The sequence below is a fragment of the Plectropomus leopardus genome, chromosome 11 (genome assembly GCF_026936395.1).
Source record: "Plectropomus leopardus strain MGB_pleo_1.0 chromosome 11, ASM2693639v1, whole genome shotgun sequence".
Taxonomy (NCBI): domain Eukaryota; kingdom Metazoa; phylum Chordata; class Actinopteri; order Perciformes; family Serranidae; genus Plectropomus; species Plectropomus leopardus.
The window spans coordinates 18270975-18287901 of NC_142186.1; the positions used below are offsets into that span (position 1 = coordinate 18270975).

Genomic DNA, 16927 nt, shown 5'->3' on the forward strand with positions numbered 1-16927 from the left:
GCTCTATAAGTCAATAATGTGACACTGATGAAGGTTAACCTGTTGCCTAATGTTGACGATATTAAAAGTAAATTTAAAAAAAAGTTTGTACAAACTTTCATGTTATAATTGCAAGACTTACTTTTAATGGTGTAGTATTTTCTCCTTTTCCTCAAGTAAAACATCTCAGTTTTTCTTTTTACACCACTGTTGTCACTAACTTTCTGTATCAGCAAATAAGAAGGTAGGGTCGGGTATTCTACAGCTATCATATAATGTAAAATTAAAACACAAAGGTTACAAACAGTGACGCATGCACATACACTTGCACGCAGTAGCAGTTCCCTTGTTTATTTTATATGCTAAAAGATCTGGGGGGCCATAACTCTCTGGCTGCCTTAAAAGCATTCTCTTCCGGCCCTTTGGCTGTCATGTGGTAGTAATTACGCTCTCTGGCTCGGCCATGCAGGTGACTGACACTGAGTGACCACTCCTCAGCGCCCATGTATGTGCTAATGAAGCAGTTTCCTGGTTGTCTTTTTTTTTTTCTTAATAAAGAGTGAGATATTCAGTGTTATGTTCAGTGTTCGTGAGTGTTGGACCACTTTGACAATCACCAGTTATATAATGCACTGTATCTGTAGAATGTTTTGGCAATTTAAACATGGATTTTTTTTTCCTTTGGAGAACCTGGTTAAGCTCAGGGTGAGTTGCATTTTGCAGGTGGGACCAACTCTGCTGCCTTTCAAACTGAGCTGTGTCATTCGTGCTTCTTGCTGAAATCTGTATCCATCCACTCCAGCATGAATTGCATGCAAGTTTCAAAACAAATAAACACCAGCAGAGGAGGTTTCTATGGAAAAAATCAATCTGCGGAGGGATGTCAGGATTGTTAGGAAGAAAAGGTAAATAGTGAAGTGGAGTGGCCTACAGGCTTTAATGTAGTGTTTACACTGTAATTAGTCTTTGCAGAATGAGATTCCTGACAGAGGGTCTGAGACGGCATGGCATGATAAAATAAACTCCAAACAGTGCTGTTTCAAGACATCCTCCATGGACCATAAACCAAGACGGCCTCCACAGACTACAACCACCCCTCTCTAATTTTCAAAATGGGTGGTCGGATTTTTTTTTTCCACATCTCATTCTTGCTCATTCTTTGTCTTTCTTTTCCTCCTTTTCGCCCCCACTTCTTCTCCTCTTTTGTCTGTTCTCCCTCTGTTTATACCACTCACTTCTTTGCATTTTCCCTCCATTTTTGTTGAGTGTTTGTCCCTCGACTTCCTGCTCCCTCCCATCCAGAGTGAACCCGGGTTGGAGCTTCAACTTCCAGCTCTCCACAGGCCCCTCCGGACTCTGACTCGATGACACAGTCTACAGCCATGCGTGCAGATGGGGGGACGACTGGGGCTCATTGAGAACTGTGTCACTGTCCACCTGAGCAAACAGAGTCTCGGGGAAGCAGAGAGAGAGAGAGAGAGGGAGGCGGGGGAGAAACTGGTAAGGAGACCAGGAACCAATTGGTGAGGGAGGGCTGGCAGAGTGACAGCCAATGTACAATAACATTAGTCTTCCGCTTTGGCCCAAGTGAGCGCTCCTTCTGGACACAACTGCCTTAACGTTTCTTCTTATTCTTTTTTTTTAACTCTCTTTTTCTTGCATGGAGCTCACTCCAATGGAAACACATTCCTGTCATGCCTCACTGCTGCTCCCTGTTTAGATTTCTCATTACAAACAGCATTACACGCATGGGCTGGAGCTGGCCGGAGCTCAAGCCAGGGAGAGGCCGGGGACCTCAGTCCTCCACCGCCTCCAGGAGAGAGATGGGTCGATCACACAAAAACCCAGAACCACAAATACCAACTTTTTTTATATCCGTTTGTTCTCAAGATAGGTGAAAATGAGCTGTAATCTGTGTCTGTCATGAGAAGAAAATGTTTCTCTGCAAACTGAACTCGCACTGAACTCCAAGCATTCTGTAGCTGCCTTCTCTCGCTCGCAAAACTTCAAATAAAACCGAACAGAAACCTTGGGAAATTTCAAAATCTTTCCATTGATATTAAACTGTCACGAGAACCGCCAGTCCATCTTTTGATTTTGAAACTTCCCTGTTATGTTGGGATATGACGAACCCCCAATTTCCATCTAGACGATTTATGATTATGAAGTGGAGCTGCCTCACAGGATACCAGAACTTTATGGAAAGCAGGCCTCCTTCTTTCTCCCCGCGCTCTCTCATCTCCATCCAAGTGCAGCACCAGAGGGCTAGAGCTGCCATGGCTCCCCAGGCTGTCTGCGTATTATTGACTGACACCTGACTTTGTCTATTAGCGTGACAAACTGGTGTTACACCATACTACCTGTGCAGAAACGATGCTGAAAGGGAAGAGTGTATGGCAGTAATCGCTCAAGAGCTGCTTGGTTTCAGTAATCACCAGTGACTTTCTGTACTTCTCAGGGATAAAACTGATTTTCCCCATATAGCAGCCAATCAAAGAAGCCGCAACCTAAACCTGCAACTCACAGTGGGTTCCACCCAATCTAGGGCCAAAATATCCTTTCCTGTTTTCATCAAGTTTCCACCTGAAACTTTTCCAAAACCCCACACAGCAGTGGGCCGTCATCTTCCTCTAGTCACAAAGTCAATGAGCTTTCTGATTTTTTTTACCACTTTGTCAAGAAAACAGACAGTCATGATGTGTTACTACCCGTTCTCTCGTGCCAGAAGAAGTCTCACAGACAATCTGCTATCAATTTCTTCAAATCCGTGGAATTACACTGAGTGCTGCGGCCAAGATATAAGTGATAACAGTGGACAAAGTCTTTTGAAGATGAGATGAGACATTCTTTCTAAAGAGACTGTCTGTTGTCTTTTATGTATAGATGGAGTAATTTATATACAGTAGAATTTATGTTCTCTTTTTATCTCAGGTATAACAATAGTAGTTTTACTTATGGAGCTATTGTAGAAGTTTTCAGAGGACAAAAAGAAAACACTATGTGTTTAAAACATAAAAACTGCATTTCTAAACACATTAAACAAATGAGAGTAAGGTAGGTATGACTGGCGATGGGCAATTTAAAAAATTTATATATTAAAGTACATGCATGAATTTAATATTGAGTTAGGGTTAGTCTACATCTGTGCTGCACAGACTGTAGAGAGTAGCAATGACACACAAGTTTAATGTTACAGAGCTTGCACTGCGCATTCACTTTGTTTATTTTTCAAAATACTTCCAAACATCTCTGTTATGCCATGTTGGCATAATGCTAGATATTGAGTGATGTCTAACTAAAAGTGCTGAAAGTTATCTGCGGCCGAGTAGATCTATTGTTTTTGCAATATGGATCTGTGCTAATATCATTAGAAAGCAGTAACATCAATGTGTCCCATCCAAAAGAGTTGTTTTTTTTAATATATAGAACAGGATCGATTCATTTTACAAAGCAAAAAAATAAGTAAAATCAACTGATGTCCAAATCAAGTACGTGAATACTCATGCCCATCCCCACTTACAACGGGGCTCCAGTGCACATTATGTACTAATTATGAAGTGCATACACACCATACACACATACCATTTAGTGGAACATCTTGTCAGATGATTAAATAGAGACTTGACATTAGAAAAGATTCATATACATATCACCCAGCAATCATCATTGCATATGTGTATATGATGAAAATACCCAAGAAAATAACAAGTTATTAATTTAATTGGATAATCTTTATAGTTTATTTACAGGTTTTAAAGTTTATGTAGAGTACGCATGTAAGTGTTTTAGAGATTGCGACTTAATATTTTGTCAAAAAAGAGAAGAAATGGAAAAAAAATAGCGTAGATGGGCTTGCCTTTTTCAAAGGCATGTAGCCAATGGCTCAGCTTTTCATTTAATATGAGTTCTCCGTAAAGCTGTACTCAATTCAGAAATAGAGTCTTAGTATGAAAGTTTGAATGGGGTTCAGCGCGACATTCAGACCGACAGCAACATCCACTTAATATTGTAAACCGTCATAGCTAATGCTTGCTAACAACACTGATGACAGATCAGAAATGTGCAGCAACATTTTTTGCCAACACTAGATTTCAAACAAAAGCCAGAGCTAGTATCATTTGTAGTTGATATTAGCTTTAAGTTCACCACCTCTAAGCAGAGGGCAGAAGATAACATTATCTTAGAGCCTGGCAAAGCAAAGCCTCTCTTCCTGCGGACAGCAGTCTCTGTCTCGCTCATAGTCACTGCAGGTCTGTGCTGGCAGCTGCCTGTACTGGAGAGCCGCGTGAAAGAAACGAGCGCTCGCTCACTCACTAAAACTGGGGATTTAAACATCCCCAGAGTGCACTACAAGCTGACTGACAAAAACAAAGAACTGCTGGACTTGAAGAATCTCTGTCAGCTGAGGAGTCTCTGAGAAACGATTTGAATCTTTGACCTTCAGGTGGCAGCCCCAGATCTTTGGAAACAGGCATATTTCTGAGGAGGCAATTTGAATAATTGCAAGGGTCCACTCTCTGCCCAACACATTGTTAGAGGACCACTCCCTTTCTCTGCAGGCCCCACCACTGCACAGGTCCCAATGCAACCACACTGCACTGTCAATATTTACACCCCTGAAGCTATGACAGATTAATTAGTCAGCTTTACAGGTGCTGCTAGGCAGATGTTGTTATCTTTGGAAAGCGTCAAGCTAGGTGTTTCCTCTTATTTCCAGTGTTTGTGCTGAGCTAAGCTAATCTTCTAGCCATATCCTCATATTTAACGTACAAACATGAGAATGGTATCAATCATCTCACATATCTCTGGGCAAGAAAGCAAATAAACACATTTACCAAAATGATGAACTTGTCCTTTAAACCCAGTCACTAAATTTGAGTCTGTATTGCATAAATCCACATATGTAAACACTTGAGTAATATTTGAGGTTTATTTTCACTCACTAATAAAGTGGCCTGGGAGGAAATTCCCTCCAGAAGAACGCAGGCTGTCCAACTTTGCGTCCAGAAGCCAGTGCTCAGACCAGGAATGAGGGAAAGTCGAGGCCACCTGTTTCCCACTCACTTCTACTCCACTCTTGGCATAATGCAGGCTTGTTCATGGCAGATTAACACCAGGCCATATGAGGTGGCAGTGCCAGCTGAACTTCAAAACACGAGGGGAACTGCCATTAACTTCAGTGTACCACAATTTGTGGCATCCTATGCATTTAAATCACATGATCCCCTCATATAGAGGGTGATTTCCCACTTTGTCAAGAGAAATGCTCTGTCACGACTCTTAGCACCAGCGTGGGCACACATTCCCGTCTGGTCGGGTAACACATTCTTACATTACATTAGTGGTGCGTTATGTTCAGTCAACAATGTGCCTACACTGTGGCTGTTCTGTTAAAACTGTGATGTAGCACCGTGGATCTGTCACAGTGCTGTTTCACAGTCTGGCCTTCACCCAATCCCAGTCACACAACATGAAACTGTGTCGTTCATTCCTCATTATGAATTATGTGATTTATACAGTGACTCTCCAGGGCACATCATGACCATAGGCTACCGACTGCTTAAACTTCTCAGAGCTCATATGTTGTCCAGAAACATTTATTTCAAACTTTTCATGCTCCCTCTGGATCTCACTGTGGTTTCACACAGCAAAGATAAACAACTTTTACCAAAGTGAGGCATAATTTAAATACATGGCCACCTTAATTTGATTTGTCTCCTGGAAGAACGGATCCATAATTAACTCCATACAACAAGATATCCTTTCATTTACAACATTAAACAAAAAACTACCAAGAATTGTCCGATTTGACAAAAGATATCTCAACACATGGTTTAACTTGTTGTTGTTTCCTACAAAGGCCTAGGTTTCATTACAATACCCACCAGAAAAGCTTGTGCATCAAACACTTAATTTCCTGCATCCTTCTCAGTTTTTCATGCAACAGTTTATGGTGTAAATATCAAGCATCAACCTCTGGGGCGAAAGTGTCAAAAACTGTAGTTCCTCTAATGACCACTTGAGGCTAGCTCCAGAGGTCAGCCAATCCCCATAGATCCCCATGTATGTCGATATAACTGACTCATACACGTTTTATAAAGACCATAAACCACCATGATGCTTGTTAGCTGGTTAGCACATTAATAATACAGCCCAGTGTTTAAAGAACAATTTATATTTACCGTGCACCACTGAACAACAACACATCAGGAAACAATTCTGTTAAGAGCTCAATGGTTAAAGAAAAACAATCTTACCTCATGTAGCAAGTTAAATTATTCCATCTCACTTTTTGTGCACTGAGCTTAACTGCCAGTCATAGTGATTCGCCAACGTGCTCCACTGTTGCCGATGCCGATTCAACACGCTGAATCAGAGTCCATGGATAAAAGCTGCGAAGAATAAGTGAGTCACGTTGAGAATTTTTCATCAACCTGCTGTTTCCAAAGTCAATGAACTCTCAAGCTCCACTGTTAAAATCCTTGAACACTGAATCCGCCTCAGAGGGAGAAAATTAACTTGTCGCCATGAATTAATGTTGCGGCTGTACATTTCTGCAAACTGTAGATTAACCATATGTCAAATTTGTACGCGTAATATTTAGTTTATGTGTAAAAACGTAACGATTTTCTATGTTTCAATTTTAATTTTATGTATTGACAACACTGGGGTTAATGTGTAGCTAGATTTAGGCACAAAACCTCTTGTATATAGTTAGCAAAATATCACTCACGTTTTAGTTTAAATTTCCTGATTTGGGCACCACAAATATGGCTGGAAAGGTCCAGACGTGTAGTTGAAAAGACTCACACTTTTTGTTTGTTGGTCTTGAGCAATGGTCAGCTGCTATCTGCTTTTTGGCAGCTGTCTCCTCTAGGTGTCATGCCATCCACCCGCCCGCTAATGGAAGACTCATTTTATATACATGTAATCTCATGTAATCTCAACTACATCATATGTATGAAATGTACAAATGTAACGTATTTGTGGCTTGCTGAAATGTACAATGCCAACATTTTATTCTGGCGACTGGGCTGAGAAAATTGTGACCTACATTTTAGCTAAATATGATAATACATTTGGATTTTTTTTTCACTCAAACTACAGATTATATCTATGACTACCTTGGACTATGAAATCTTACATAGTAGCAGTAAATTTAACACGAGACAGCCCTCAAACATCAGGCGTATCCTCCAGTGTATTTGAGTGATGACGTTATTTGGAAATTGCACAGATGAGCAAACATGGCAGCAGCAACTTTAATGGAGCTTGGAGCCCTGCTTTTCCCACTGTCTCCGACCTGCTACTCCACCAACACGTGCCTCATGTATCAACACACACATGATTCCCTCAGAGATTAGCCTGTGATATAGTGTGTGGCGTGAACTCCCTTGCATGCAGATGCCTTGGGGACCTTTTCAGGGGCCCCCATTTTATTCTCTCAATATATAGTGATAATGAGAGAGCCCTTAAACCCTCCTTGAAAAATATTTCCCCGGAGCAATGCTCCCTCCGGCTGCATTCCTTAGACCTCACTATCTTGTGTTATAAATCTCCTGGAATATCCTAAAATGTAGAAATAAACCACAAAATAAGAAATTTGTCATGCTTTCCATAAAGGTGTTGAACATATGTTTGTTGAATGATAATTTATTTGAATGATTATATTATTGTTATTCGGAGGTTAGAATGAATATTTTTTTAGTAACAATTTTTCCTTTGAAGAGTGAGGTTATTATGTGGTGTTTCATTCAGGCCATTATTACTGGCTTTCGGTGTTTCCCTTATGATTATGTCTCTAGTCAATACATTGCATTACCATGCCATATAGATCATGAGACAAACCCCAGCGGTCCATGGTCACAAGCCACAAATGGCAAAACGTTAGGAGAACTGAGCCAGAGCTCAAAAGAGGCCCCTCGGCACAAGCTTGGAGAAGAAATCACGAGTCTTACGAGCCCTCTGGGTGTCATTTTGCCTTGTGGTGCGTTCAGGCAACACTTACAAACACGTCCTGCCCAACTAGCTGGAGAGTAGCAGACTTGCTTTATGGGCTCAGGATTGGACGATGTAAGGGAGGTGGGCACGTAAAAGTGCCTGCTCGCAGGAATCAAAGGGAGGAGACGGCATCCCAGGGACGCCAGAGCCCCACTGGGATTCTCTCAGACAGCAGAGGCCAAGTTTGCCAGTCCTCATCTCCTCAGTGGAGAGGCCACTTCCCTCAACCACTGTGGTTCCTCAGTATCACCTATCAGCCGGGTCAATCAATGGCTGAGATAAAGCAGTTCCTCGGGCCGGATGGTCTTTGAACACAGCAGGGGGAGAACTCCCCCAGGTCTCTTATCTCATTAAACTTGAAAAGGTATATTAATCCTTGAAAGGCTAAGATAACAGCACGGATGACACCAGTCAGGGAGACTGACAGTAATGTAAACGCTATCTATGGTGGGTCATCAATGTTTCATTTCAGGAGACAAGAAAAGGATGTAAAGTTCTTCTTCTGCTCTTGAAAGAAAAAAAGTCCCTTGTTAATTCACATGCAGTGCAAAACAACACATATTCCAATCATACATACACAACTCTTTGAAAAGCTTACCAAACAAATCAAGCTTTACTTTTGAAATATGGTTTATGGTATTAATCTCATAAAGTATATGATTTAATGTGAAACGACAGGCACACAAGCCATCAAAGAAAGAAATCTTGGCCTCACAGACATCCCAGGCCACAACGAATCCAACAGAAATGAGTCGACTGCACACCCATCTGACATCAGTCCTCTTTCTTTATATCCCTTCTGTTTTTGTGGTACACGTTTTCACACCAGCACACAAAACAGTCTCCTCCGTTCTCTGCCAGCGCTGCACTGTCCTGCACCCTAAGCACGGTTAACAGCACATGGAAAGAAAAACACCACGTTGTACGACTAGATGCCAGATTCATACAAATCTTGACATGCACACAAGAAAGCTGGAAAATTTCCTTCATGTGCTGTTTTAGCCCTCTGTCATCTTCAACTCCGGTGGGCAGAGTCTGAAGTCGTGGAGGTTCCTCTAACAAATGACTTCCTCATTCACCCCGACTTACGAGGCAAACATATTTATACACACTGTGTCAAACTCTAACAGAACAAAAATGATGAAAACACGAACTGATTTAATTTGTTAACAGCTAACAAACACATTCTTCATCATAGATTCATGGCATAAATTTCATTCAGCTCCCTCAACATGAACTATACAGGAGCAGGGGTGTAGCACCAAATTCTGGGCCCCACACAGAAATGTTCACTGTGATCCCCCACACACCTTCTCTGCTGATCCACATCTCTCTCACACACCTTTTGAAAATGTTTGTGCTTTAACTTAACCTTGTCACAACATGACAGAAAACTGAAATATAATGTTTCAAGACATGTAACATATCCGTGGTCTGCAGAAACGTACAATGCCTACATTTACTCCAGCGATTGAGTGTTACAGAAGCAAGGCCTCACAACTACCTGTCAATCGTCTGCTTATCCCTGTTCAAGGTCAACAAAACCGATACACACCTGTTAGCAGAAGAAGAAAAAGAAGAAAAAGAAAAAGAAAAAGAAAAAGAAAAAGAAAAAGAAAAAGAAAAAGAAAAAGAAGAAGAAGAAGGTCATTTGACATGGATTCCATAAAACCAAACAAACTTCATCCTTAACCGACTGGACTATGTGTTCTCTATATCTGCCTACTCTTATTCAGGGTCCATATTTTATGGATGGAAATACTGACGCAATGAGCGTCCTGTTGCAGAGTAACTAGTTTCTGCAACAAACGTTAGATTTCTGCATGTCCTCATTTACTATATAAAAATCCCAAAGCAGTCCACTTTAACAGAATGTCATAGGATTGTATAGAGCCATGTCATCTGCAATGTGAACAAATTTGCTTTCAGTGTAGAAATGTTCAAAATATTTGTCCTGTTTGTTAGGTTCAAGTAGTTTCATTGGATTTTTACAAACGCATGTTTGGATGCCACCACTGGATGCAGAACTTTGTTGTCAGTTTTGTGATTTGCTGAGTTGAGTCTTGAGGAATTGGCTGCAGAAAATAAAAAAAAAAGGCATCAACAAAGGTGTGTGTGCTAAACTCACCAACTGAAGGGTTCCTAGCCAAATCCAGAGGGTACCTACACGTATTTGGATGCATGTGCTGACCTGGGAGCAGCATGAGTTAACATGTATTAGTCAGAAACCACAGACAAAGGAACATTTCCACAGCTGTTCTGAGTTAACTGTGATAATCAAGGCTGCCAGGTGAAGGCAAGGCCTCTCATTAAGCAATTTTATTCTATTATCATATGTGATTTCATCTGCACATTTATTCTGGGGATTCTCTTTTCAATTTTTGTATTTCTCAAAAAAAATCAGAACTTTAAACTGTGCATATATTACTCACAGTTGGGAGAAACTGCAACTGAAAACCTCTTGCACCTGTTTAGAAACTGTCTCTGAGCACTGTGACAACCCATCACACTAACCTAATTTTTTTATGTCCTATACGTCCCATCATAGCATTATATACACACTGAACATATGAGAATCCAACTGGAGTCTGGACTCTTGTCAGATTGTATCTAGTAGTGACATTATGGAAGTACAGGATACATGTTGTTTGAGAGGTTTTCTGGAATGTGTGTTAATATTTCTGCCTGTGGTGGTCAGGTGAGTAGTTTTGGCAATTCAGTCAAAACAAACAGTGACTCATGACAGTGATTATAAGGTGAGCTGTAATTGTCACTGTGGAGCTGACCAGCTCTAAGGTCATAATGTAAATTAAAAAAAAAAGAAAATAGCAGGTTTTCCTTGATCTGAATTGCAGATTGTGAAGGCTTCAGCTGGCATGTCATTCAACAGGTTGGAAAGAGAACCTTGCATGCAGTACTTTTCTACATCTCCCTATCATTAATATTTGCTTGTTTTTTGGTAAAAATCTAATCTATAATTACAGAACAAAAGTTTGCAGGTAAACAATGTTATCCGTAATTTTGCTGTTATTGTTTACTTCTGTTGTGCATTGCCCAGCACCCTCTGTGGATGAGACATGCCTGATTACATTGGTTCACTGCAAAACTGGCGGAAACGTGGGCTAGTTCGGTACATAGTACCAAGATTCCAAGAATCCTAAACAGAAAAACCAGAGCTCTTTTTTAAATCAATAGCTAGCAGTTGTCGCCGGCAGTTAATTACATTCACCGTGGATCTCTGATGTAAAGCTGATGGCCACAGAAGGATAAACATTTCAAGAACAGCATATGGTACAATAGTTGCAGGAATACTAAAAACAAATGATAGAATTTTGAAAAAGAGACAATTTATCAAACTCACTTAAATATTATATTTATTTCATTTGCAATGACCTACTTTCTTGTCATTTTCAACATGCAAAGATCTTGAAAAGTCTGTGATGTATCACATAAAGAAAGCTGACACAACACACTAAACTTAATTTACGAGGAATGCACTATTAGGTTGAGTTCATGTGGTGCGAATATATGTAGGCCTGTGGGTTTTAAGTGTTGAAAGCAATGCAGTGCTTAGAGAGCATTTTATTCTTAATGTGCTTCTTTACATTGAGATTTTATTTCATGATTTGGTTTGCTGAGTGTTGTATGTTTTCTTATTGATCCTCCTGCATTAGAAATAAAGCCATTTGAGTTTACACCTTGAGATCTTTTAAAGTCCTCATTAACATAGTCTATAACACATTTTAACATGTATGTGCACCCTGCATCCAAAAACCTGTTTTTTACAGCACTGTAGGTGCTAAAAATTCGGGCCTCAGTCTAATCCATTTAGAGGAAATAGGTAGGCTTATGTCGTCCTTACTTCCTTACACCTTTAAAAATGCTTGTTTGCTTTTACAACTGGCTCTGTGGGCAGCTGGGGAGGGGCAGCACAGATGGATTTGGGCTTCGTTATTTTTTCTGCCTTTGTAACAGCTCATTTAAAATCACAAGGGCCTGAAGCCCAAGACAGATGGAGTCTACTTAAGAAAGAGTCAGTGTCTCATTTAACTCAAATACTTCCTAATGTGAAGTAACTCTTCACCTTTGTGAATATACTTTAGGAGCTCTCATGAAAGTTTGTATGAATTGTATTGTTTTATATGGTATACTATAAAAAGTTTAGCCATAGTGCACAAAGTGTAGCAGAAAGCAGGCAGTCGTGTGAAAGACAGTTTTGCAGAGAGCAACATTAGACTATGAGTGAACTTTTCCAGGCTCATCATTGCGTGTATAGCATATCAGGCCAGTCCCATGAACTAAGCTTGCTGTGAAATTGCTTAAGCTTGGTTTGAAAGAATCTGCGCAAGTAATATATCACCCTTTCGCAGCTCACCTTATCTTGACTGCTCTAATACTGCCACAAGAAGCCTTGCTTGCTAACATCAAAGACATGTTTTGAAAGCCTCTTAAGCTCCCTATAAAGGGTTACAAAGATCCCCTGAAAATAAGGAGCTGGGTTATAGTGTGGGAAAAGCAAGCTGGCCTAATGATTTAGGCAGTCCATTTGAGATGGTGATGTGGAAAATTATTGGGAATATAATTTGTGATTTGAAATGTAGAACAGAAAGTTTTACAAAGTTTTTCAAAGACTGAATGCAGTGTTTTTGTTTTCTTTCCTATGCATGCAATGGACATATGTAGAAATTATCTACAACAGAGCATCAGAGGTAAATGAACTTTTATTTAAAAAAAGAAAGGTTTATCACACAAGGCAAGAAAGAGAAGAAATGCAAACTGCTATGAACAGACCACAGGATTCCCCAACCCCCCTTCCACGCCCCCCCAACTGGCAGCAAAGGGGTTCTCGTTACAAACAAATCAAAGGAGCAAGACAACAAGACTCACATTGTTCTGATTGTGTTTACTTACACTAAAAACATTAAAACCGGACAGTCTGAATGTACAGTATAAGACAGACAGTTTTGATTTTCACATGAATCCAAACACAGAACCTCATACTAGCATTTTTTTGTTTTACATTTAGTTGACGGTACAAATGAAACAGGAAGGTTTACGGCTATGCATTACATTTGATTGATCACTTTAAGACAGACTATACATGTCGCAATGGGCACTTTTAGGGGAAAACAGGCTTGAAAAAAGAAAAATAAAGAAGCAAGGTCCCGTCCGGGCTTTTTTTTTTTTATTGAAGTAATATCAGACCTGCATGTTGAGGTAAGCATGCCACAAGGGAATATGAAGGAAGCGATTCCCTTTTAAAGGGACTCCCTTAACCATATCCCCACTCACTTTGTAATTCGCCTTGACAGTAAATCAATTCTCAAGCCTGGCCCCTTGGACTCCTCCAACCCTAGGTCCTCCTCTCTCAACATTCCTGCACACATGAATCACTCCAACTCCTGGCTTCTAGAAGGCATTTCCTGCCCGGCCCTCTCTCTCTTTCTCTCTGTCTGACTCCTCTGCTGAAAGCTGGGCAGGAACCCGCCGAGCTTTGATTTGGACCCAGAGGGAGAGAGGGAGGAGAGCTCGGCTTAACACAGGGCCCTGGCTCTGGGACCGCTCCGAAAGAGAGACATGGAGACTTCGGGGTGTGTTGGGAGATGCCTGCACACCCAAGCAGGGATTTAGTGCTTTATCCTTCAAATTGCAATATGAGCAGCGGACCATATTCCAATGGCAATATCACTCCTGGCGCAAAAGTCTGCCCTAAGGGAGCGTCCTCGGTTAGGATTTAAGTATACATTCTCTCTAAGACAGATGTTCGTTATTATTTCAGTTCTGACACCACTTAACGTGGCGCATCATCACAGATTTTTGAGAACAGCGGAGCATGTAGTGTTTTAAATTCTTTAACAAACTTCATGATAATTCTCAAAGTGGATAGAAGAGCTTTCAAATATTTTATGGCAAAAAAATGTACACAACGGAAACACAAGTCAGCTCTTCAAAGCTGTACACCTGTTCAACCTTCCCCTCTAGAAATCATCTTTAATGCTAAATCCAAAGTTTATGTACATACAACTTTTTTTGTCAGCTGAGAGGACTCCAGACGGCCAAAGCAGCTCTCAAAAAGAAGGGTCTAAATTGTCTTCTTATTATATACACAAAAGTGAAACGTACATATTTTACAGAGATCACTACACAAAGAGCACAAACAGAGAGTCTTAGAGTGCGGCTGCAGCTGAGTGAAAAGGGGTCATATGTCATGACAGAGAGAGCTGGCCTACTGTGCAATGGCTGCTGTGTGTGTGTGTGTGTGTGTGTGTGTGTGTGTGTGTGTGTGTGTAAACTGAAGGGATGTAGATGTTTGTAGAGACTTGTTTATCTGCGAATGTTGTGAGTGTGTGATCTCATCTTCTTCCCTTCTCAGATCATGGCTCTTATCACCAGTCGTCCTTTGACCTGGTGGAGATAGGTGCTCTGCTCTGACTCTAAGCTCTGATTGGTCAGGCCCTCATCTTCGCTATCGGCCGGCTCCTCCTTGACCTTGATGACCCCGTAGTGGGCGTCGGGGAGCTCGCCACTCGAGCCACTGCTGCTGCTACTGCTTAGCGTGTGCTTCCGGATGACTCCTCCAGGGGGCAGCCTATCCTCCTGCATGCTCTCTGTCAGCTCTCTGTGCTGCTGCTCCTCCTGCTCCTCCTCCGACTCCTGCAGGTGTGCACTGGGCTGACGTAACTGCTCAATGGACTTGGACAGCAGCTGCAAAACACATCGGATCCACATTAATGATGATATCCTGAAACTAATGATCTTTAATATCAAAACTTTATCAGAGCAAAAAAAGAACATCCATTTTTTAGTTTCTGCCACATAAAAATCCATACAATTCCTTCTTTATGGATTAGATTTATTTTTGACTATTGAGTTACATTTCATTATTCTTGATGTTTCACTGCTCTGTTTTAAGTTTTATTTTACCCATTGTTTTTACATTTTTACCTTGGAGTTATATTTATGGTTTGAATCATACGTGGCTTTTTGTTTATTCCTCCTTTATCCTCATCCTTGTCTGCTTATTCAAACATTACTATGTATTTCATTGTGATTTATGTGCTCATTGTAAAACACACTGTAGGTGATTTTGATTAGTGAGACACAAATAATCTTTAATATTATAAAGAATAAGTAGGCAAATATAGCCAAAGAATAGCAGACTGATTTGTTTTACTTTTTAGGAACAAAGGAAGTCTTCACCTGTTGCCATAGAAATGTATGATTCACAAATCTTACTGGTTTAAATATTTTTGAGGACCTTAGAGTGCTTCACTGTCTCCAGGGTGTCTGAATGCAAGAGCAAGACCATGAAGATGTTTCAACTACACTGATAGACACAGCTGTGTGACATGTGAAAGGATGAATGATTCTTCTGTTACTTTAAGTTTTTGGTATGTCTCAGTCCATGTACGTGTGTTGTGCCAAAAGCTTCTCTGATCCAATTTGTGTGATAAATATATATTCAGGCATGGACAACTGAGGCTCATCAACCATCGAGTTTATCTTAATTATTTATCAAGTTTGTATTATAATTCATCGAGTTTACTTTATCATTCATCAGAGTGAAGAATGACCTAGAGTGAAAGATTTCTTTCTGGGTGTCAAAAAACAAAAACACTAAATCATATCCTTGTTTGCCAAATCTCTCAATAAAACAACACAATCAAACTTTCTCTTTGTATGTTATATAACCCACACCTGTGTCATATCCATATTAACATCTAAGCTTATATTTGGCGGCTATATATTTAGAAAGTTTATGAATGTAAACAGATTAGTTCTGGCCTTTTAGTTCACACAGTTCAATAATAGTGGTAGCTGCAGGTAAGTGGATTAGTGTCACTCGCTTGATTTTTTTAAGGTACAGTTCAGAATGCACAATGTCTTGCCTTTAGTAAATCACATGTTTTCTCCTGTAAATTGTAGTTATTTTTTGCAAAAAGTGGCACCAAGATTCAAGGGTGGATGTTTGGTTCAACACTGAGGGGAACTTGTATGAAATGGAATGGATTGGTGTATGGTATAAAAGTCCTCTGCGGGAGGACATGTTCTAAATATTGAGGGAGACGTGTCTCCTGCACCCCACCCCCATAAATCTACACCTATACCAAGCTACAAGGTGTAGGGCGCGTGGTATTGTGTAGGTTTATGTTACAAAGTCATTTACGTGTATCATTATAATTACACAAAATCTGTGTAAATAGTAACAACCTGACATGTTAGGCCTCCAGAGTCATTATATGGGACTTCTGAGACTCAACTGATGTACTTTCAGGATCCTCCCTACATGTGTGTCTCCCGCCTTAACCTCTGCCCTTTTGCTGTTGTTCTCCATGGGAGAGGTAAGTGACGTTGTGGTCACACAAATGTCTGCGTTTTGGCCTTTTTGTTAAACTACATTAACCACATTTACCTGTGATCTTACAATTACTGCGGAGCACGTTAACACTATGTTGCTGTGTCATTTAATTTCTGTAGGGGCGCAAGTCAAATAATGACAATTGACGTAGGATTGTGTTATTTATGTCTTTTGTCATGTATGTTGTTTGTGTTTTATAGTTTTGAATGTATGCCCTTTTTTACTGTTGTTCTCCATGAAAAAGGGACTCAGTTAACATAAATGACATTTGGAGGATTCTGTTATTTACGTTGTTTGTCAAAATAAACAAAGACTGCCTCCAAAGATAACCTAATCTGAACCTCTTCGGTGAACACAATGCTATACACTACCGTTACACTTACTAAAGATGATATCAAGACAGCATTTGACGCTCCGCTGCATGAAAAGTAAACTCTGAAGGTACCAAATTTATGAAAATGTCTATCGAAATCAATGTGTGTTTCATCATACATCAAAGATTTACTTAATTTAAGAGTAATAATTCTCCATCTTGATGCAGATTTTCACCTGAAGTGTCAGAGAAATCAAAATGCAAAAAAAGACTTT

General features: G+C 40.3%; 1 protein-coding gene and 1 long non-coding RNA gene across 2 annotated transcripts in view; both read right to left on the reverse strand.

Moving 5' to 3' along the window:
* Nucleotides 1-454: 454 nt before the first annotated feature.
* LOC148188244 (uncharacterized) lies at nt 455-10212 on the reverse strand. Its single transcript, XR_015777899.1, has 3 exons — nt 10109-10212; nt 6237-6371; nt 455-1431 (listed from the first exon to the last, which is right to left on the reverse strand). It is a non-coding gene; the product is annotated as an uncharacterized LOC148188244 (long non-coding RNA).
* A 2471-nt stretch (nt 10213-12683) lies between these two features.
* hdac9b (histone deacetylase 9b) overlaps nt 12684-16927 on the reverse strand; it is a 29594-nt gene continuing 25350 nt past the window's right edge. The window contains exon 11 of the mRNA XM_042490277.2: nt 12684-14685. Coding sequence (XP_042346211.1) covers nt 14350-14685 — 336 coding nt within the window. The 3' untranslated portion in view covers nt 12684-14349. The remainder of the gene's footprint in view (nt 14686-16927) is intronic.